Source organism: Scyliorhinus torazame, chromosome 17 (genome assembly GCF_047496885.1).
Source record: "Scyliorhinus torazame isolate Kashiwa2021f chromosome 17, sScyTor2.1, whole genome shotgun sequence".
NCBI classification, from domain to species: domain Eukaryota; kingdom Metazoa; phylum Chordata; class Chondrichthyes; order Carcharhiniformes; family Scyliorhinidae; genus Scyliorhinus; species Scyliorhinus torazame.
The window spans coordinates 118,834,729-118,859,028 of NC_092723.1; the positions used below are offsets into that span (position 1 = coordinate 118,834,729).

Below are 24,300 nucleotides of genomic sequence, written 5' to 3' on the forward strand. Positions count from 1 at the left end.
TAATCGAGAATAAGGAAATGACTGAGCAATTAAACAACTACTTTAGTTCTGTGTTTATGGAGGAAGACACACATAACTATAGAAATGATAAGGATTTGAGGATGTAGTGAGAAGGAAGAATTGAAGGAAATAAGTATGACTAGAACAATAGTGTTGCAGAAATTAATGGGATTGAAAGCCAGTAAATCCCTAGGCATGATAATCATACATCTCTGGGTACTAAAGAAGGTGGCCATTAAAACAGTGGCTGCGTTGGATGTCATCTTCCGAATTCTGGAACAGTCCCAGTGGCTTGGAGAATAGCAAATGCAACCTCGCTATTTAAAAAAGGGAGAAAGTGTAGCCACCTGGGATGGCCACTTCCAGAATACAAAATGGACATTTGCAAAGATTGCAGGGAAAAATGGACAATGTTAAGAAAGCAAGCAGGCACAGAGCCTGTCTGCATATTGGAGAAACAGCTCCCAGACGAGACTGAAACTATAGGCCAATTAGCATATGGATGGCCCATCTCCGGGAACAAAGTAACCAATCTGGCCCCAGACATCGCGGCGCCAGTTCCCCAAACCGAAAGCAGAAAACAAAGCAGGCCAACGGCCACCTAGGACACGCCCAGCCATCAGGACACCCACCCCTTTATTGGTCAGGATCAATGCTACTTATCAAGAAATGGCCCAATTGATTGGGACCAAGTTCAAGGCCCGCCCAAAAGTGTGCGAAGCCCCCTTCGAGTATAAGAAGAAGGCGCCAAGAGAGAATCGCTCTCTTGGAATTGGCTCTCACAGCGGAGAGACCCTTCCACCAGCTACACCAGAAGCAAGTAAGTGCAAGGTCAATGCTCGCTACCAGACGGACGACCTTAGCTGTTCCCTTCTACCACTTCGACCCCAGCAGCCTCAGAACCGAACAACGGCCATTGTTCCTCTGACTGAGTGGGCGCCCGAAGCTAAGTATAGGCTTTAGCATTAGTGATAGTTTAGACTGTAGTATTTCGTGCATGAGTAGATATTGCTGTGTATGTAAATAAATAGTATTGACTTTGAACTAACTAACTGGTGTACCGACTCTTTAATCAGTATTCGGGTTTGAACCTTGTGGCGGTATCGAAAGATACCTGGCGACTCTAAAGCAAACGTAATTAGAATTAAGGAAGGCGACCATATTGACCGCCATATTTAAAAACAACCAGAGAGAGCAACATTTACTGGCGACTCCGCCGGGACTCGACCTAGAAGTGGCCTAGTCACTCCGAGAGAACCCAAATGTGAATTGGAATCCAATTGGAAAAACCACAAGTGTAAGAACGATACTGATGAAACCTCCCAAGATTCGGAAGTGTGTTAATGAATGCGTACGAACAGGGATATAAGTTAAACCTGAGAGATTTTGTTGCGTAAAACTGTCGCGAGCTTTATAGGCTGGAAATTAGCGTAAGCTGTACCCGTGTTTACATCACCACTTTATCATCCCCTGTTCCAAATTCGGTAGAAACCCCATAGATAGAGAAAAATGGCAATGAAGGCAATGGAACGCCTTATGAGGTTGCAGGTTGCAGCGACCAGTAGAGTAGGACAGTGTCCCGTATGGGAAGAAGAGATCAAAAAGTATCTCAAAGGGAAAGGATGGCCCCTTTGGAGTGAATTCTGCGCCAATGATGAAACAGGTCCCGGGAGTATAGGGTATACTTGGTGGGAGAACCTGACAGAGATCCATAAGAAGATCATAGGGGAAAGCTCGCAGGCCGATGGCAATCGTGTCCTGCTTGTCACAATTGCGAGGCACAGTGGACGTCGTTAGGACGCTCCGTAGAGAGATTGAGGAGAGACAAGAGTAGTGAGGGAGATGTGAACAGATATGAGAGCGAGAACAAGGAACTGAGAGAGCAGTTAGCGGCGAGGGACAAGGAGGTGGAGGATGCCAAGCGGGCACACCAGTCTTGTTTCGCCCATTTGAGCAGCTTTCAGTCCCAATATGACAAAGCCTACCAGGACACGCAACGCGTGGTGTTGGTAAGACAGAAAACCGAATAACAAGTCGAGCAGTTGCAGAAACAGTGCAACGACTTAAAAGCAGCCCTACGAGCACTCCACACTTCCACAACGGAACAAAGGCAGAGTTCGGTAGATCATGCAAAGTGCCGGAAGCAAATTGCAGAATTGCAATCTCTGCTTTCTGTTCAGAATGAGTTTCAGAGCACGTTTGGACCCCAGTTAGACCAGGAAAATGGCCCCGATTGGCAGGAGTTAAATGAGACTGCCCACAGATATGTACATGGAACATGTACACAGGAAAAAACCCCAGAAACGAAAAGCACCCCAACCCCCGACTTCACAAGCAGAACACACCTGTATGAATCCTGTAACCACACATCGCAGGGCCGCAGCAGAAGGAGACTCAGATTTCCTATACACTACCGCATTAACCGTCACCCAATTACGGGACGCGTGTGATAAGATTACACTTTAAACCCACATCGGACCCCCACCAGTTCTTTGCAAGGGTAAACCAGCAGGCGACCATGTACGGCCTGGATGAAAAGGAGCAAGTGAAGCTCACAGTTTTAAGCCTCGACCCTTCAGTCGTGGCAGCCCTTTCCGACCCATAGAATGTAGGAGGAGGCACACTACAAGAAATGCACACAGCGATCCTAGATGCGATCGGCTATAACAAAGGAGACCCCGTAGAAGGCCTAAATATGTGTAGGCAAAAGAAAACAGACCACCCCACAGCGTTTGCTGGGCGCTTGTGGATACATTTCACGGCAGTATTTGGAGAGTTAGCCCGCGCCCATTTGTCCCCAGATAATATGGCCAAATGGACTCGCATCCTAGTCTCTCATGCGACAGAGGCAGGACAGAGAGCTTGCGCAAATTACAACCCCTCAGACGAGGCCCACAATGAGAAATGGGTTTTGAAAAGATTGCCCCGCACTTGGGAACAGTCCATCCAAGGCAAAACCACATTTGTTAAAACAGAGGAAGAACAGGCAGACATGCATCCAGTTAGGACGCACCAGAACCCCGCATGGGTAAATGAGGGCAGGAACAGCCCACAGCAACCCAAATCCCACAAGTGTTACAATTATGGACAATTAGGACACTATGCACGGGAGTGAAATGCGCCCCAGAAGCAGCAGAGAAACCAACAGACAGGCACCCTAAATAAGAATAGGGCAAAGCCAATTCACAGTGTTAGCGCCCGTTCTGAGAACACAGATATGAATGGCACCGACTGATGGTGTTCGGGCTCCCCAACTTGGGTCTGCGACACCCTTTGGGACAAGTCCGGGAGACCGGTAGTGGCAGGCTCAGTCCGGGGACACCCCGTAGAATTCCTTTGGGACACAGGAGGGTCCCGCGCCATGCTCAACTCCTCCACGATGTTTCAGCGAGACACGTGGCCCACCACCGACACCATTACACTCAGCAGTTTTACAGGGCATTTACAGCAGGGACACATCACAGCCCCTGTAGCGATTCAGATAGGGAACATTAAAACAAAACACCCCGTAGTTCTGGTCGAACTACCCCAGACAGCCGAACACATCTTAGGAATTGATTTCATGAGCTCCCAAAACCTCTCATTTGATCCGGTAAATAAATGTGTTTGGAGAATGGCAAAGGCAGCACGAGCCCCCGCCATGCTCACAATTGGAGAGTATGAAAATAGGATCAGCGTAGTAGGAGACTTCTGGTTCGACCCTCGAGCCATTAGTCAGAACAAACAAGTTAGGGAAGTCCTGCAGCAACACAAAGCAGCATTTGCACAGCACAAGCACGACTGTGGCAAGATCGCTGGCTTAGTGAATATTACAGGTCCCGACCCCAGACCCCAAAAGCAGTACGGTTTTCCCCAAAAGGCAGAGGGAGAGATCTCCAAAGTAATAGACAGTTTGCTTGATCAAGGCGTACTCCGATCAGTAGCCTCCACGGATAGCGCACCAATTTGGCCCATCAGGAAACCCAATGGATCATGGCGACTGACCATTGATTACCAGCAACTGAACAAAGTAACCCCAGTAGCAGCCCCCACCGTAGCCACGAGTCCCGAGACCATGCTCAAACAGGGACTACAGTCAAAATTATTTTCGGTTTTGGACATTAGCAACAGCTTCTGGTCCATTCCATTGGATAAAGCGTGCCAATATAAATTTGCTTTCACATTCCAGGGACAGCAGTATACGTGGACGTGCCTTCCACAAGGCTTCCACAACTCCCCCTCCATTTTCCACCGACAGCTGGCAAATGGACTAGCAAAATGTTCCCGACCCGATTGTCTGGTCCAATATGTAGATGATCTGCTATTACAGACGGACACAAAGGGAGAACACTATGTTCTATGTTCTATGCCAACATTGAGGGCATTTAAAAGTTTATTGGATAAACATATGGATGATAATGGCATAGTGTAGGTTAGATGGCTTTTGTTTCGGTGCAACATCGTGGGCCGAAGGGCCTGTACTGCGCTGTATTGTTCTATGTTCTATGTTCTAACACATTTCGCTTCTCGCCGAATTATTCGGACTCCTACAACAAATTGGCTGTAAAGTAAACCCCAAGAAGGCCCAGATTTTACAGGAAAAGGTGATTTACCTAGGAACAGTAATCACACATGGCAAACGCGAGATCGAGCAGAACAGAATCGACTCAATCGTCAAATTACCCCTGCCCCATAATGTCTCAGCCCTCCGGTCATTTCTAGGACTACTTGGCTACTGCCGAAACCATATCGACGATTTCGCCACAAAAGCAGCGCCCCTATCCGAACTTCTCAAGAAACAAGCACCTTGGGAATGGCTTCCACAGCACACGGATGCCGTGGATGCTTTAAAAAGAGCCCTCAGCATTACAGGTCCCAGATCCACTTTCCCCGTACGCAATTGAGGTTGCAACTACCGACCGAACCCTTTCGGCCGTGCTCCTCCAAGAACGACATGATCGCTTAAGCCCCGTGGCATACGCCTCACGCGTGTTAGATCCTGTCGAGCAAGGATTTTCTGCCTGCGAACGGCACCTGCTCGCAGTTTTTTGGGCAGTACAATACTTCGCCTACATCACAGGACTCAACCCCATCACCATTCTCACTGAACACACCCCAACACAGCTACTACTAAATGGTCGACTTAAGGATGGCACAGTCAGCCAAATCCGCGCAGCCCGTTGGACCCTTCTTTAACAGGGACAGGACATTACAGTTAAGAGAACCAAGACCCACACTTTCCTAACCGATAACTTACTATATGCAGGTACCCCACATGAGTGTGAGATTATCACCACAAAGCATAATACAGGACCCTTTATAACAAAGTCAGCCCCCCGGAAAGCAGGTACAACGCCCCAGCGACCCCAGCCCACAGACACATGCGCACCCCTGAGAATCTATGTGGATGGCTCCTCCACAGTTCTAAATGGGAAAAGAATGACCGGTTGCGGTATTTATGTAGAGGACGCGCAGGGCCGCGCCCTAGAAGAGATTTCGTTAAAATTGCCAGGACATTTAGGCTCGCAGGCAGCAGAACTGGCAGCCATAGAGTTTATTGTAGAACACCCCGACTCGTTTCCAACCCCAGCTGACATATATTCGGACAGTTCATATGTCTGCAACATTTTAACAGAATTCCTACCCCTGTGGGAAACTAGAGGATTCGTTTCCGCAGACGGAAAACCCCTACCCTCAGCCCCATTACTCCAGTATATTCTGAAAACGGCCAAAGATAGGAAATATGGAATCATCAAAGTTCGCAGTCATCATCGTTCTTCCCCCCCTGGTAACGTTAAGGCAGACGCCCTAGGAAAGGCAGGTTCCAGACATGGTCACTTTTTTAACCCCCCCGAAAGCGCCCCAGTACACGCGGTTCAGGTCTCACAGACCAACATTCAAGATTTGACAAAGGCTCAAAAGGAAGATGAGAAGCTCAGGGAAGTTTTAAAAGGCAACTTCCCAGCCCCTTATGATAAGTTTAAAAACGCGATAACCACACATGACGGTGTGATTCTAAAAGACAGCATTTATGTAGTCCCCAGCCAGGACAGGAATCACATTATTTGTCAGCTCCATGACTATCATGGACACCAGGGCATTGAACCCATCCTAGCCCACCTCAGACCCCTCTGCTGGTGGCCTGATTTAAAAGCCAATGTTACACATTACGTTGAGAATTGCTTAATCTGTGCCCAGAACAATCTGGACAGATATGCAAGAAAGGTTCAGCTAAGTCACACCCACCCCGTTAATGGCTCCTGGAAGAATTTGCAAATCGATTATATAGGAACCCTACCCCCCTGCAGAAATGGTTTTAAGTATGTGTTGGTGGTCATCGACACTTTCACAAAATGGCTGCGACCTTTTCCATCCACAACAAACACTGCCAAAATGACAGCTAACATCCTAACACAGGACATATTTACAAGATGGGGCCTCCCACGCAGTATAGTGGCCGATCAAGGCTCCCATTTTACAGGACGAGTGATGAAAAACATCCTCACAATTTTCGGAATAAAGCAAAAGTTTCATATTGCATACCACCCCCAATCAAGCGGTATTGTAGAGAGGATGAACAGAACTCTAAAAGCCACCCTCAGAAAAATGGTGCAACAGCACAACAGCACCTGGGACACAGTTCTCCCATTTGCATTAATGTTCATTTGAAACACAGTATCCACGTCCACTGGATACACCCCTCACACCCTCATGACCAGACTCCCCATGAAAGGGACAGAATATTTATTAGGACTGGATTTGGCCAGCCCCACAGTCACCACCCTCACGCATGAGAAAGCAGTATAACAGGTTATTGAGAATGTGAAGGCCGCCCAGCTTGCACAGCCGTCAGGCTAGGAACCCGCAAGAAGCAAAGCAAAGCTTGCTTTGACAAAAAGGAACACGCCACCGAGTTTGCAGTAGGGCAGCAAGTGATGCTCTCCCTATACAACCCCAGTTCATTCCTTTCCCCCAAATTTTCCGGACCGTACTCTATCTCAGATAAAGTCATCCCCTCTGTGTATAAGATCACCTATCCGAATGGGAATGAGAGTGTTGAGGAGGATATTAAGAGGCTTCAAGATAATTTAGACAAGCTGAGTGAGCAGGCAAATCCATGGCAGATGCAGCATAACGTGGATAAATGCGCAATCTAATGGAAAGGTAAGTAAGTGTCATTTGTGGCAGGTTTTATTGGGAGCTTCTCCCCGGCTCTGTCGGTGAGTTCCCCATTGCTGTCTAATGACACTTAGTCACTTTTTATGGCCCTGCGGATTTTCTCCCCAGTCAAGTCCACAATTATTTTCATCACTGAGGGGGCTAAACTTGCTGGCCAGACCGGCTACTCCTAGATCAGGCCACCATTTTGAAAGGGTGCCCTGATCTCTAAGTGGGTTTGTGGGTCCCCCAGAAATCCCCTCCCCCCACCCATGGGCAATGTCAACCCCCCACGCACATGGGCATTACCCCACACACCCCCAAGTGATGACACCCTGCTATGGTGTCGCTTGAGAGCCCCCATTTTCAGGCTTTCCCATGCCCCCTTTCAGGTCTCCACCCTTCCAGCACCCTACCCTTCACTCCCTCCAACTTTCCGGAGGCCATTTCATACCCTTCATAGCCCCCTCTACCCTCCTTTTATGGGCATGGTCCCCTCAGGCCCTGACCCCTGATGTGGAACCCTGGCACCGGCAGTGCTCTTGCTGGCTTTGCAATGCCACGCAGGCACTATGGCAGCACCAGGCTGGCAGCGGCAACGGGCCTACATTCAATGGGGAGGGCCAGAGGCTGCCCTGACCACCCAAAGGCCCCCGATAGCCTGGGAGACCCTCCGGATCCTGTTCCGCCTGGTCTTTGTTTGTGTGGGCCAGTACTGAACAGCGCCCGGCTGCAGACTCCTTGGGGAGGTGGTGGATGCCGGGTGCACAATAGATCCCGGGTCAGCACACCTAAGTGGGATCTTGATCACGATGCCTCTCAAGACCTGGTGGATCCTGCGAGACATACTGGCTGTCAGGAAGGCTGTGGGAGTCCTCTCCACGTATCTACTGGTCACGCCAAGCTCCCATTCGGACGCAACACGGCCGGTAGATTGCATCCATCCACTTTGGACAGAGAAACAGAATGGCAGAGTATTATTTAAATTGTGATAGATTGGGAAATGTTGACTTACAAAGGGACCAGTCTTACACCAGTCACTGAAAGCAAGCTTGCAGATACAGCAAGCAGTTAGGAAGGCAAATAGTAAATTGGCCTTCGTTGCACGAGGACTTGAGTACAGAAGCAAGGATGTCTTGCTGTACAGGGTCTTGTTGAGACCACACCTGGAGTATTGTGTGCCGTTTTGGTCTTCTTATCTAAGAAAGGATATATTTTCCATAGAGGGAATGTTCACCAGACTGATTCCTGGGATGGCAGGATTGTCGTATGAGGAGAGATTGGGTCAACAGGGCGTGACTTCACTGGAACTCAGGATACGGATTCGGTCAATAGGAATGAGATGAGGAGAAATCTCTTCACTCCGAGTGAACCTGTGGAATTCTCTACCACAGAAGGCTGTAGAGGCCAAATCACTGAATATATTTAAGAAGGAAATAGATAGACTTCTGGACCCTAAATGTGTTGAGGGGTATTGGGAAGCGTGCTAGAGTATGGTGTTGATGTGGAGAAGATCATGTTGAATGGCGGAGCAGATTCAAAGGGCCAAATCAGCTACTCCAGCTCCTATCTTCTAAGTTTCTAGGAGTCTTATCCTTAATGCGACACTGTGTCTGTGTTCTCAGATTTTCTCCATTATCTTGAAGACACCTTGTCACCTTTCTCACTCTTGAGGATGGTCCCCTGATGAACAAATACAGTGATGCTTTTATATAGATTTAAAATGGGATTCATAGAGCCACAGTTACAACTAAGATCGGGGAGCTGCTACTTCCAAAGGGTCCACCAATGGGTGGCTGAATCGTCTGGTCATTCAGGTCCCTTTTTGATATGCAAATGTGGAATTCTGTGACAGGCACTGCACCTGGGTTTCACCATTTTGGACGTTGGGTGTGGTTGGAATTGACCTTGTCAGTGCTGCTGCTGATAGGTCTGGCAACGCTCCACAGTCTGGAATCTCATGTCGACGATTTTCACCTAGTGCCTGTGTACCAGTTATTCCAGAAATGTCAGCAAATGGAGGAGTTGCTGGGACAAAACATAGGGGGGTGGATTCTCCGGTCGGCGATGCCAAAATCACGTTCGGCGATCGGCCGGAGAATCACAGTTCCTGACCAAATCGGGCGATGCTCCGCCCCCTCCAAAGCGGCATTCTCGCAGAGTATGCCACGCGATGTATCGACGGCCTCAGGACGTTGCCTGAGATCTGCCCCCCGATGCTCCGACCCCGACCGGCCGAGTTCCCGATGGCGTGGGTCTCTCATGGTCCCATCCCTCGGGAACTCGGCGTGGCGGATCAGTCCAGCGCCGCCACAGTCGGGTGAGGGCCGATCCGCAGGCAGGGGACACTTTATCAGGTGCTGGGTGCACTGTGGGGGTATGGTCCGGGGCACGCAAGCCAACCAAAGGGGAGGCACTATTTCGCTGGCCGGGTCCGCGAGCAGCCGCCGTCATGTAGCACGGCGCGGCCACCGCCATGCGCATGCGTGGCCACAGACCAGGCAATTCTCCAGGCCATATTGGCAGCTAGAACCGGGTGCTCTACGCTGCCTTGCTGCTAGCCCCCAGCCAAACGGAGGATCGTTGGCTATTTTACGCCATTTATTCTGGGTGTAAACCCCACCGTTCCCACACCGGCGTGGGACATAGCCTCAAAATCGGAGAATCCAGCCCAGGACACTTAGCAGTTTCAAACTCCATCCACTGTGATAAATTTCAACTATCAGCAAATTTGACTGATTTATTTTATTTGTTTTGTCTTTGTCAATCTAACTAGGTTCAGTAAAGAGAATAGGGAGTCTCGGGATCCAAATATTTACCTGCCATTTGGTATGGGCCCTCGGAACTGCCTCGGGCTGAGATTTGCCCAACTTATAATGAAGATGGCACTCACTTCACTCTTACAGCACATGACCCTGGTACCATGCAAGGAGACACAGGTGAGAATTTTAGAATTTTGAAATTATCTGAAGGTGTGAATGAATGTTGTGAAGTTGCATTAAACATAGAAACAGAAAATAAGAACATGAGTAGCACCTTCATCCCTTCGAGCTTGTTCCGCATTCATTATGATCATGGCTGAATTATCCAACTCAGTAACCTCTTCCCACTTTCCCCTCCTATCTTTTGATCCCTTTAACCCCATGAGTTACATCTATCTCCTTCTTGAAAACATAGAGGGCTGGATTCTCTATTTGGGAGACTTCTCCTGCCAGAGAAGAATTGCAACCGATTTACGATCTCCCTGGGAGTGCAAATCAGGAAGAAGAGCGCAGTGGGTAGCACTGTTGCTTCACAGCTCCAGAGCCCAGGTTCAATTCTCGGCTTGGGTCACTGTCTGCGGAGTCTGCACATTCTCCCCGTGGCTACGTGGGTGTCTTCCGGGTGCTCCGGTTTCCTCCCACAAGTCCCGAAAGCCGTGATGTTAGGTGAATTGGACATTCTGAGTTCTCCCTCTGTGTACCTGAACAGGCGCCGGAATGTAGCGACTAGGGGCTTTTCACAGTAACCTCGTTGCAATGTTAATTAAGCCTACTTGTGACAATAATGATTATTATTCTTAGAAATGTATGCATGGCAAGGAGTGTGAGCGAGCAGACGATAGCGAAGTCCCATGGCCGGCCTGGAGAATTGGCAGGTCCGTGGCGGCTCATGCGCACGGCAGCGGCCTGCAGCAACCGTGCCTGTGAAATAGTGCCCCCTTTGGCCAGCTCGCAAGTCCCGGACCACCTTCCCAACAGTGCCCCCAGCCCCTGATAAAGGAAATCCCCTGCCCATGGATCGGCCCTCCCCCAACTGTGACGAGCTGAGTCTGCAGCCGCCACGCTGAGTTCACCCACGCCGTCCGGAACTCAGTCGGCTGGGGGCGGAGCATCGGGGGTGGGGGTCAGGCAATGTCCTGAGGCCGTCGATACGGCGCGCAGCATACTCTCTGAGTGCACCGCTTTGGAGGGGGCGGAGCATCGCAAAAGCAGCACCGCCCCCGATTTGGTCATGAACAAGAATTCTCCGGCCAGTCGCCAAACGCGATTTCAGCGTCACCGACCGGAGAATCCCGCCCCCTGTACTCATCCTCTCACTATGAAAGCCAACACACCATTTGACTTCTTCTCCGCTTGCTGCCCCTGTATGCTTACTTTCAGCGACTGGTGTGCAACAACATCCAGGTCACATTACACATTTCCCTGTCACAATCTAGATTCATTCAGATAATGATCTGCCTTCCTGTTTTTGCTACCAAAGTGGATAACCTCACGTGTATCCACATTATATTGCTTTGTCCATGCATTTGCCCACTCACTCAACTTTTCCAAATCACATTGAACCATCTCTGCATCCACCTCACAGCTCACCCTCCCACCCAGCTTTGGGTCATCTGCAACTTTGGAGATATTACATTTCTTTCCCTCATCTAAATCATTAATGTGCATTATGATAGCTGGGATCCTAGCACCAATCCCTGATGTACCCCACCAGTCACTTCCTGCCAGTGGAAAAAAACATGTCTATTCCTACTCTTTTTTTCCTGTCTGCCGACTGGTATTCTATCCATCCGTGCGCTCTATCCACGATCCAATGTGTTTAATTTTACACGCTAATCTTTTATGCATGACATTGTCAAAAGTCCTCTGAAAGTTCAAATAAGCCACATCCACTGGCTCCCCCTCACCAATTCTACTAGTTAGGTCCTTGAAGAATTCCAGTAGATTTGTTAATGATGATGTCCCTTTCATGAATCCATGCTGACTCTGTCCGATCCTGCCACTGTTTGTCCAATCTTGCCACTGTTTTCCAAGTGCTCTGTTTTTAAGGGTGGGATTTACTGACCCACCCACCACGTGTTTTTAGGCGGCAGAGATGGCCCGCCAGCGGGATTTACTGGTCCCACCATGTACCCCTTGTCACCGAGAAACCAATGTTGAGGGACAGGAATATCCCACTGGAATGAACAGCTGGTAACTCCTGCCCGCCCTAAATCTTATGTAATGAACTCTAGCAATTTCCCCATTACCGACATCAAACTGACTGGTCTATAATTCTCTGTTTTCTCTCTACCTCCATTTTTAAGTGGTGGAGTTACATTAGCTGTCCTCCAATCCATAGGAACTGTTCCAGCAGCTATGGAACCTTGGAAGATGACCACCACTATTTCTAGGGCCACTTCCTTAAGTATTCTACCATATAGATTATCAGGTCCTGGGAATTTATCAGCCTACAATTCCCCAACACCATTTCCCTACTAATATTGATTACCTTCAGTTCCTCCCTCTCATTAAACCTAGTGGCCGGGATTCTCTCAGCCCACGCCGGACCGGGCGATTTTCCGGAGAGTGGAGAATCAGCGGCATTGGCCTGGGATGGGCCGAGTGGCCGCAAAAAAAATCCGAGTCCCGCCGGCGCCATCCATGTGTGGTCTTACCCGGCGGGACCTCCGCGTGCATCTTTCCAGGGGCAGCCTGGTGGGGTGGGAGGGGAGGGGCCCGACCCCGGGGAGGGGGGGGGGGGGGGCCTCCGCTGTCGCCTGGTCCGCGATCGGGGCCTACCGATCGGTGGGCCGGCCTCTCGGGCTGGAGGCCTCCCTTGCTTCGCGCCGGCCCCTGTAGCCCTACGCCATGTTGCGTCGGGGCCGGCGCGGAGAGGGAAGCCGCCGTGCATGTGTGCAATCGCGCCGGTCGCAGCGCGCATGCCCCCCAGTCCATTTGAAGCCAGTATCGGCAGCTGGAGTGGCGTGGGTTGCTCCAGTGCCATGCTGGCCTACTGAGGGGCTCGGAATCGCTGCTCCTGGGGGCCTGTTGACGCCGTCGTGAAACGCGTTTACGATGGCGTCCACACTTAGCCCCAGGATCAGAGAATCCCGCCCAGTGCTCTCCAATATTTCTGGTACGTTATTTGTGTCCTCCTTTATGAAGATAAAACCAAAGTATGTATTTAGTTGCTCAACCATTTCTTTGTTCCCCATTTATAAATGCCACTGTTTCTGACTGTAAGGGACTACATTTGTCTTCACCAATATATTTCTCTTCACATACCTATAGAAGTTTTACAGTCAGTTTTTATGTTCCCCGCAAACTTACTCTCGTACGCTATTTTCCCCTTCTTAATCAATACCGTTGTCCTCCTTTGCTGAATTCTAAACTGCTCCCAATCTTCGAGTCTGCTGTTTCTGGCTGGTCAACTTGAAGGCCCTTCCTTGCATTAATACAAACAAAGAACAAAGAACAAAGAAATGTACAGCACAGGAACAGGCCCTTCGGCCCTCCAAGCCCGTGCCGACCATACTGCCCGACTAAACTACAATCTTCTACACTTCCTGGGTCCGTATCCTTCTATTCCCATCCTATTCATATATTTGTCAAGATGCCCCTTAAATGTCCCTATCGTCCCTGCCTCCACTACCTCCTCCGGTAGTGAGTTCCAGGCACCCACTACCCTCTGCGTAAAAAACTTGCCTCGTACATCTACTCTAAACTTTGCCCCTCTCACCTTAAACCTATGCCCCCTAGTAATTGACCCCTCTACCCTGGGGAAAAGCCTCTGACTATCCACTCTGTCTATGCCCCTCATAATTTTGTATACCTCTATCAGGTCGCCCCTCAACCTCCTTCGTTCCAGTGAGAACAAACCGAGTTTATTCAATCGCTCCTCATAGCTTATGCCCTCCATACCAGGCAACATTCTGGTAAATCTCTTCTGCACCCTCTCTAAAGCCTCCACATCCTTCTGGTAGTGTGGCGACCAGAATTGAACACTATACTCCAAGTGTGGCCTAACTAAGGTTCTATACAGCTGCAACATGACTTGCCAATTCTTATACTCAATGCCCCGGCCAATGAAGGCAAGCATGCCGTATGCCTTCTTGACTACCTTCTCCACCTGTGTAGCCCCTTTCAATGACCTGTGGACCTGTACTCCTAGATCTCTTTGACTTTCAATACTCTTGAGGGTTCTACCATTCACTGTATATTCCCTACCTGCATTAGCCCTTCCAAAATGCATTACCTCACATTTGTCCAGGTTAAACTCCATCTGCCATCTCTCCGCCCAAGTCTCCAGACAATCTAAATCCTGCTGTATCCTCAGACAGTCCTCATCGCTATCCGCAATTCCACCAACCTTTGTGTCGTCTGCAAACTTACTAATCAGACCAGTTACATTTTCCTCCAAATCATTTATATATACTACAAAGAGCAAAGGTCCCAGCACTGATCCCTGTGGAACACCACTGGTCACAGCCCTCCAATTAGAAAAGCATCCCTCCATTGCTACCCTCTGCCTTCTATGGCCTAGCCAGTTCTGTATCCACCTTGCCAGTTCACCCCTGATCCCGTGTGACTTCACCTTTTGTACTAGTCTACCATGAGGGACCTTTGAAATACTATTTCAAATTTCCCCTGTAAACCGTGGTTTGTTTACCTTTCCTGTTTTATTTGTGTGCCAAACAGGAATGAACAATTGTTGAATTTCACCCATGCGCTCTTTGAATGTTTGCCATTGCCTATCCACCATCACCTATTTAAGTAACATTCCTCAATCCATCATAGCCAACTCGCGCTTCATATCATCGTAGTTTCGTTTATTTAGATTCAGGACCCTAGTCTCAGAATCACCCTCCATCTTGATGAATACTTTTTAAAATATAAATTTAGAGTACCCAATTGATTTTTTCCAATTAAGGGGCAATTTAGCGTGGCCAATCCACCTAGCCTGCACATCTTTGCGTTGTGGAGGCGAAACACACAAACATGTGGAGAATGTGCAAACTCCACACGGACCCAGACCCAGGATCGAACCTGGGACCTTGGCACCGTGAGGCAGCAATGCTAACCACTGCGCCACTGTGCTGCCCTATCTTGATGAATACTTGATGAATAATTGTATCATATTATGGTTGCACATCCCCAAGAGATCTCACACAACAAAACTGCCAATTATTCCTTTCTCATTACACGATACCGAGTCCAGGATGGCCTGTTCTCCGGTTGGTTCCTCAATGTATTGGTCCAGAAAACCCTTGCACACTCCCAGAAATCCCTCCTTTACAGTATTGTGACTAATTTGATTTGCCCAATCTATATTAGGATTAAGATCACCCATAATTAGATGTTCTTGTATCGCATGTGCCTCTAATTCCTACTTAATGCCATTCCCAACATCACCACTACAACTTTGGGGTCTATGTACAAACCACCATTAATGTTTTTTGCCACTCGTTGTTTCTCAGCTCTGTGGTAGTCTATGTTAGGAGGATTACGGTACCTAGTAATGCCGGAATACCATTGGTGGAGAATGTACTTGTTCCCATTGGATAAGCTTGCATGTTAGCTCCGCCCTGCAAGGCGGGGTATAAGAGCCTGTGCCGCGCCAGCAGCTTTCTTCTGTACCTGTGCTGCTGGGGAAACATCTAGCATATTAAAGCCTTCAATTGTCTCCAATCTCGTTTCTGAGGTTATTGATTGTGCATCAAGCTCGAACATACAGATTTCACACCGTCGGAGCTAATATCCTTCCTCGCTATTGTTATTTTCCTCTTTAACCTGCAGTGCAACTCCGCCACCTTTTTCTTTTTGTCTGTCCTTCAAAATACTGAATACCCCTGGATGTTCATACTCATCCCTGATCACCCTGCAGCCATGTCTCTGTAATCCCAGCTGTATTATACCTATTTATTCCATTTGCGCCATTAATTCATCCACTAACCCATGCTGGCCGATCTTCGTGACCTACCATTTTCGCTGACCTTTAATGTGACAGGTAAGCCTGCTTGGTTCTCACAATCTCACTTGTTTTGTCATTCAATTTTCATTCATTTCTGTATGAGTTGTTCATCAGAGCTCACACCACCACTTCTTTGTTATGCAATGGATTCTCCTGAGCCACTCTCCAGTAGATTTAATTGTGAGGTCCTGGCCAATCCCCCTACCCTGCACATCTTTTGGGTTGTGGGGGTGAGACCCACGCAGGCACGGGGAGAATGTGCAAACTCTACACAGACAGTGACCCAGGGCCGGGATCGAACATGGGACCTCGGTGCCGTGAGGCAGCAGTGCTAACCACTGCACCAGATATCCTGCTATTTCTGCTCTAACTGCCACATGGCAACGGTAGTGATTCTGAAATTGCTTCCTTTGAGGTCCTACTTTTCAACTTTCTTCCTAACTCCCCATGTTCTGCTTTTAGGACTTGATCCCTTTTTTACCTATGTCGTTTGTACCAATGTGTAACATGACCACTGGCTATTCACCCTCGCCTTTACAGAAAGTACCGTAGCCACTCAGACATCCTTGACTCAAACACCAGGGAGGCAACGTACTATCCTGGAGTCTCATTTGCAACACAGAAACACCTATCTGTTCCGCTTGCAATTGATTCCCCAATAACTATTGCATTTGCACAATTTTAACTCCTCTCCCGTACAGCTGAGCCAACTGTGGTGCAACAAATGTAGCTGCTGCTGCTTTCCCCTGAGAGCCCATTCCCCAACAGTATCCAAAGCGGCATAACTGTTTTGCAGGGGATTGGCAGGAGATTCCTGCACACCTTGGTTCGCCCTCTTGCTCTGCCTGGTGGTCACCCATTCCCACTGCCTGTGGAATCTTAGCCAGCAGGGTGACCACCTCTCTATACATGCTAGACATGATATCTCCTCTGTGCAGATGCTCCACAGTGCCCCAACTGTTAACTGCTCCAGCTCTGAAATCCAGGATTCTAGGAGCTATAGCTGAAGACATTTCCTTTTTTTTATATAAATATTTTATTGAGATATTTATGGTTTTACAACAACAAAATAAACAATGAACATGAATTTATAAACATAGTGCAAAAGCCGTCTTCATCCCTTACAGGTCCCACCTTTACTAACCACCTACCCTAAACTAAGCTAACCCCCAGCGCCCCCCCCCCCCCCCCCCCCCCCCCCCCTCCTTCTGCTGCTGGTTAATTTTCCGCAAAGAAGTCGACGAATGGTTGCCACCTCCGGGCGAACCCTAACATTGACCCTCTCAAGGCGAACTTAATTTTCTCCAAACAGAAAGCTAGCCATGTCAGATAGCCAGGTCTCCGACTTCGGGGGCTTTGGGTCCCTCCAAGCTAATAATATCCATCTCCGGGCTAACGGGGAAGCAAAGGCCAGAACATCTGCCTCTTTCTCCTCCTGGATTCCCGGATCTTCCAACACTCCGAAAATCGCCACCTCCGGACTCGGTGCCACCCTTGTTTTTAACACCGTGGACATGACATCCGCAAACCCCTGCCAGAATCCCCTGAGCTTTGGGCATGTCCAGAACATGTGGACATGGTTCGCTGCCCCCCCCCCACCGCACACCTTGCGCACCTATCTTCTACCCCAAAGAACCTGCTCATCCGGGCCGCTGTCATGTGAGTCCGGTGAACAACCTTGAATTGTATCAGGCTGAGCCTGGCACATGTTGTGGACGCGTTGACTCGACTCAACGCGTCCACCCAGAGACCATCCTCTATCTCTTCTCCCAACTCCTCTTCCCACTTGCGCTTCAGCTCCTCAGTCTGCGCCTCCTCTGACCCTATGAGTTCCTTGTAAATGTCAGAGACCCTCCCTTCTCCAACCCACACTCTAGAAACTACCCTGTCCTGTAGCTCCCTCAGGCTAGGAAAGCTCCTCTCAATAAACATATCCCCATCCTCTCAATTCCTGCTCTCTGCCATCTCCAAAACCCTCCATCCATCCTTCCCGGAGCAAACTGGTGATTATTACAGATTGGAGACCAGACCGATGCTCCCTCTGCTCCCACATGCGTCCTCCATTGCCCCCAGACCCTCAGGGCCGCCACCACCACGGGGTTGGTGGAGTACCGTGCTGGCGGGAACGGCAGAGGCGCTGTTATCAACGCCCCCCAAGCTGGTGCCCTTGCATGAAGCTGCTTCCACACGCTCCCATGCCGACCCTCCCCCCACCACCCACTTCCTGATCATGGCTATATTCACCACCCAATAATAGTTACTGAAGTTCGGCAGCGCCAGCCCGCCCTCCCCCCCCCCCCCCCCCCCCCCGGCTCCGCTCAAGCATCCCCTTTTTTACTCGCGGGGTCTTGCCCGCCCATACAAAGCCAGTGATTACCTTATTGACCCGTTTAAAAAAGGACCGCGGAATAAAGATGGGGAGACACTGAAACACAAACAGGAATCTCGGGAGGACCGTCATTTTCACCGTCTGCACCCTTCCAGCTAGCGACAACGGAAGCGCGTCCCACCTCCGAAAATCGTCCTTCATTTAGTCCACTAGTCGGGCCAGATTTAGTTTGTGCAACTGTTCCCATTGCCGCGCCACCTGCATGCCTAGGTACCGAAAGCTTCCCCCTACCACTCTAAACGGCAGTTCCCTCAGTCGCCTCTCCTGCCTCCTTGCCTGGACCGCAAACATCTCACTTTTCCCCATATTTAGTTTATACCCCAAAAACCGGCCAAATTCCCCCAGAATCCTAATAATTTCTTCCATCCCCTCTAATGGGCCCGATACATACAGGAGCAGCTCGTCTGCGTTAAGCGAGACTCTGTGTTCCACTCTTCCCCCCCCCCCCACCCCCAGGCCAGCCCCTTGAGGCTCTCAGCGCAATTGCCACAGGCTCTACAGTGGGGAGAGGGAGCATCCCTGTCTCGTCCCCCAATGCAACCTAAAATAGTCCGATGTTGTCCTATTCTTCCGTACACTCGCAACAGGAGCCTGAAATAACAACCTGACCCAGTCAATAAAGCCCCGCCCAAATCCGAACCGTCTCAGTACCTCCCACAGATATTCCCATTCTACCCGATCAAAAGCCTTCTCTGTGTCCATTGCGACCACTACCTCCACCTTCCGGGGGCATCATGATCACATTTAACAACCTTCTTACATTGGCCACCAACTGCCTTCCCTTAACAAACCCCGTCTGGTCCTCCCCAACAACGTCCGGGACACAATCCTCAATCCTAGAGGACAAGATCTTGGCGTCCACATTCAATAGGGATATCGGCCTATAGGACCCACACTGCTCCGGGTCCTTGTCCCGCTTCAGGATCAATGAGATCGAGGCCTGTGACATCATCGGGGAAAGCACCCCACGCTCCCTTGCCTCATTGAATGTCCTCATCAACAGTGGCCCCAATATCCCAGAGAACTCTTTATAGAACTCCACTGGGTACCTGTCCGGCCCTGGGGCTTTCCCCGACTGCATGGCCTTCAGACCCTCCGCTATCTCTTCCAACCTGATCGGGGTCCCCAGCCCTTCTACCAACCTTCGGGAAATTCAGCCCCCCTAAGAAGTGCCTCAACATCCGGCCCCGCTGGGGGTTATGACCCAGCCTACTGTAAAACTCCTTGAATGCCTTAGTCACCTCTACTGAGTCCCCAACCAGGCACCCGTCCCCATGCTTTACTTTCCATATCTCCCTGGCTGCCTCCCTCTTTCTAAGCTGCTGTGCAAGCATTCTGCTGGCCTTCTCCCCATGCTTATAGATCGTCCCCCTCACCTTCCTCAGCTGCTCTACCGCCCTCCCTGTAGTTAACAAGCCAAACTCTGCCTGTAGCCTCCGTCATTCCCTTAAAAGCCCTGCCTCTGGGGACTCCGCATACCTCCTGTCAACCTGCAATATCTCCTTCATCGGTCGGTCCGTCTCTGCTCTGTGTACCTTCTCCCTGTGGGCCCGTATCGAGATCAGCTCCCCTGTAACCACCACCTTCAATGCCTCCCAGACCACCGCTGCCGAAACTTCACCTGTGTCGTTGACTTCCAAGTAGTTCTGAATACATTTCCTCAGCCGCCCGCACACCTCTTCATCAGCTAAAAGTCCCACGTCCAGCCTCCAGTGCCGGCGCTGGCTACTTTCCTTGCTAACCTGTAGGTCAACCCAGTGCGGGGCATGACCTGAGATTCTGATCGCCAAATACCCCGTGTCCACCACCCCTATCAGTAGTTCAAAATAAAAAGATCACTCTGAGAGTACACTTTATGCACGTGCGAGTCGAAGGAAAACTCCTTCACTCTCGGCTGCCCAAATCTCATGGGGTCCCCCCCCATCTGCTCCATGAACCCCTTTAGCTCCTTTCCCATTGCTGGCACCGTGCCCGTCTTTGAGCTCGACCAGTCAACCAGGGTCAATAACTGTGTTGAAGACCCTCCCATGATCTACTTATGCGAATCTAGGTCCGGGATCTTCCCCAGCATCCTCTTTATAAACTCCACATCATCCCAATTTGGCGCATACACATTTACTAGTACCACCTGCACCCCCTCCAGTTTCCCACTGACCATAATGTACCGGCCTCCCACATCCGTAACTATTCTTCCCACCTCAAACACCACTCGCTTATTAATCAGGATCGCGACCCCTCTAGTCTTCGAGTCCAGCCCCGAGTGAAAAACCTGTCCGACCCATCCCTTCCTTAATCTGACCTGATCAGCCACTCTAAGGTGCATCTGCTGTAGCATTACCACGTCCACCTTCAGTCCCCTCAGATGCGAACACGCGTGCCCTGTTAACCGGCCCATTTAGTCCTCTTACATTCCAGGTGATCAGCCTAGTTGGGGGACTCACCACCCCCTCCCTTGGCTGATCAGCCATCACCTTTCTTGGGCCAGTCTCCAGCCCGCGCCCCGCGTCTCCACCGGCCTGCCCCCAGGCAGCCTCCGCCCCCGACCTCCTTTCTGTCCCTCAGCAACAGTTCCTCCCCCATCAGCAGAACATCTTGCCCCGCCCCCCCAGTAACAGCACAATGTAAACCGACCCCTTCGACAAGCATAACATCTGCTCACCCCCCACTGCGCTTCCGTGAGCTAGCCCACCCAGCTAGCTTAGTGACCCCCACCCATGGCACCAGACATTCTCCCACCTATTGTTCCCTCTCCCCCGCTCATACACACATACTCAAACAAAAAACCAGTCCCAACACAATTGCCCTAGAAAAAAAACGATAAACAAAGAAAAGATCAAACAGAAGATCCAGCATCTGACAAACACACCTCCATCCTCCTTCAGTGCAAATGTAAACTTTAACTCACTCAGCTCTGCAACCAGCCCCAAATCAATACAGAAGGCATTACAAATAACGTCCGAAAAACAAGAAACTCTTTTAACGTGAGCTGAACACATTTCCTGCACACATGCTTGCACCTGGCACTGGAAATGTTCCAGGCTTCCCACATAGAGCAGAAGGAGCACATCATACCTTTGGGCTCTCCTGCCAGGATTTACTCTTTGAAGTAAACCTTTTGGAAGATACGTAAGATCAAATAATATCAATTACTCCAGGGTCCCTTCTTCCCTGGTTCTAATTTCTACAGAATATAGACCGTTTAAACTATAAGCGATAAAAGTAGTAGATACTTAGCCGACTGTATAAATAATAACAATAATCTTTATTGTCACAAGTAGGCTTTACATTAACACTGCAATGAAGTTCCTGTGAAAAGCCCCTAGTCGCCACATTCCAGCACCTGTTCAGGTACACTGAGGCAGAATTCAGAATGTCCAATTCACCTAACAGCACGTCTTTTGGGACTTGTGGGAGGAATCCGGAGCACCCGGAGGCAACCCACGCAGACATGGGGCAAACGTGCAGACACCGCACAGACAGTGACTCAAACCCAGAAACGAACCTGGGACCCTAGCACTGTGAAGCAACAGTGCTAACCACTGCGCTACCCTGTACTCACCCATTAAGCTGCTTCTCACTTGCCCTCTCACTTTTGAATCCTAACATCACCTCATGAGGTCCATAACTCTTCAGCTAGCACTCTGATTTCTCCCTGCTTTCTTGTGTTGTTTTCAATCTCCTCTCACGCACACCTCTAGGTGCTGAATACTATCTGTCTGTTCCCGTGTCCTCCTCTTGCACTCCTCATTTAATTTTTTTTTAATGGATGATGTGGGGAGGGAAGAGCATTAGAGAATGTCAGCTGATGGATTGAAAAGTCCAGAAATGACCACCTTTGCAATCATACCTTCCTGTTGGTCTCCTCACCATTGCTCTTCCTATTTCAGATTCCATTAGAAGTGGATGTGAAAGGACCCATGCATCCTAAAAAGCCCGTCATCTTGAAATTTGTGCCACGAGTGAATGCTGTTTCAAAGGAATAAAGCACTTGTTCCATGCGGCACTGTGAAAATATGTGGGATTGCGTCAGTCTCAAAGTGAATAAAAATAAGGAACTTCCACCACTTGGGAAATGAAAATCCAGAGAAAAAACATCTAGGATTGGAGGCAACCAGGATAGTGATGAGCAGCCCATGTTCCTGCTCTATTTGATAAGATTGCCAGAATGTTGATGGAATCACTAATATTTCATTTAAATGTTATACTTGCCATATTAATGTAAGCCTTCTTGTGACAATAATTCAGATTATTATTGTTGTAATGATTATTTTATAGGAAAACACATTGTCTGAATGTTACTGCTGGATCAGTAGAAGGAATCACCATAGTTTTATAAAGATATTGTAATAGTGATTATTCAATAGGAAAATCTATTAACTGAATATTACTGTCAGATCAGTAAAATATTTTAAAAGATGCATTTTTAAAATCTTGGATATTTTAATGAATCACCAGTGTTTACAGAACTATTTGACTATTGATATTTTTCTAAGAAAATGCATCTGTAAACAATTTCTTAAATAAATTGCATCTGTTTACTTAATTTTAAGCAACTTTTCAGGCGTATCAAAATTCAAATCAAATTAAAATTATTTGAATACAATGTCCTGTTTCAATGATTTATGTCTGAACCAATTAAATTATCCATTTGGATAATGTAAGTTTGAGCTATAGACAACTGGCTGATTTCTTTGTGCTTACTCTTTCTCACTCAGTGAAGCTTGACACCTGCCCTCAACTACATTTTATTTCCTTAACGTCGGAGCTAATTCTCCCCAAGCAACACCTTGTAGGTTTTTTTTAAAAGCACTATAAGCAAAATCCAGTAATAGATACCACACCGGGCAGTAATATATATTTGGGTTTGTTCTGATGTAGGACAAAAAGGTGTTCAAACAGGCTTTCTTCACATAAATAGCTTGCTGGGGGTTCAAACAACTATTCCTGCTGTGACCAGAGGTCTCAAAACAGCTAACCTTGCATAGATTGAATGGCTTCTGATATATCATTTTCTCTTTTGACCTTCCCCTATATAATCTAACCCTTCAGAAGTCAAACTGAATTACCTTCATTCTGTGAGTCCATTCTTTTAGAATGTAATTGGAAAGTTCACACCTTGTCTCCTCTTTTGAACCTCTGACATTTTATGCAAACCCTTGATGTTTTATTCCCCATTGTTACCAACTTACCTTGGGTAAACATCTGTTTGTAGTCTGGCCAGGCTCACCAACATATCAAAAGCATGAGTCCCATTAGCCTAGCCAAACTGTACCTGCCATTACACAGTTTTGATTTTTAAGTAGTTTTAAAACCATATAACCGGCGGAAAACATTCCAAATTACTGGATTTCCATGATTGTTCGTGGTATTTCGATTTTTCCTGACTGTTGGCAGTATCCTCTTCAGTAATGAAGACAAATGCACTTATTCAATACCTCAGCCTGCACTCTGCCTTCACACGCAGATTTCCTTTCTGCTCTTTAATTGACCCATTCTTCTTTTGAGCAGCCTTTTACTATTTGTAAAATACTTCTGGTTTTGCTTTGATGTTAGTCACTCAATGTTATGGGCCAGGGTTTAGAGAACTCCATGGATATATATCATGGAGATCACCTGACCCACGACTTTTACTAGATTGTGATATGGGGAGCACACGGCCCACTCTACAGGTGTGGTGCAGCAGAAATTTAAAAGTAATTTTTAAAGCAAAACAATGTTTATTCTATGAATTCAGTTAACATAGAACATTACAGCGCAGTACAGGCTCTTCGGCCCTCGATGTTGCACCGACCTGTGAAACCACTCTAAAGCCCATCTACAGTATTCCCTTATCGTCCATGTGTCTATCCAATGACCATTTGAATGCCCTTAGTGTTGTCGAGTCCACTACTGTTGCAGGCAGGGCATTCCACACCCTTACTACTCTCTGAGTAAAGAACCTACCTCTGACATCTGTCTTATATTTATCTCCCCTCAATTTAAAGGTATGTCCCCTCGTGCTAGACATCACCATCTGAGGAAAAAGGCTATCACTGTCCACCCTTTCCAATCCTCTGATC

The 24,300-nt window shown here is 48.6% G+C and overlaps 1 protein-coding gene across 1 annotated transcript in view; it reads left to right on the forward strand.

The window, feature by feature from the left end:
* LOC140394107 (cytochrome P450 3A21-like) overlaps positions 1-22,844 on the forward strand; it is a 164,696-nt gene extending 141,852 nt beyond the window's left edge. The window contains exons 12-13 of the mRNA XM_072480955.1: positions 9,914-10,076; positions 22,129-22,844. Coding sequence (XP_072337056.1) covers positions 9,914-10,076; positions 22,129-22,224 — 259 coding nt within the window. The 3' untranslated portion in view covers positions 22,225-22,844. The remainder of the gene's footprint in view (positions 1-9,913; positions 10,077-22,128) is intronic.
* Positions 22,845-24,300: the final 1,456 nt, after the last annotated feature.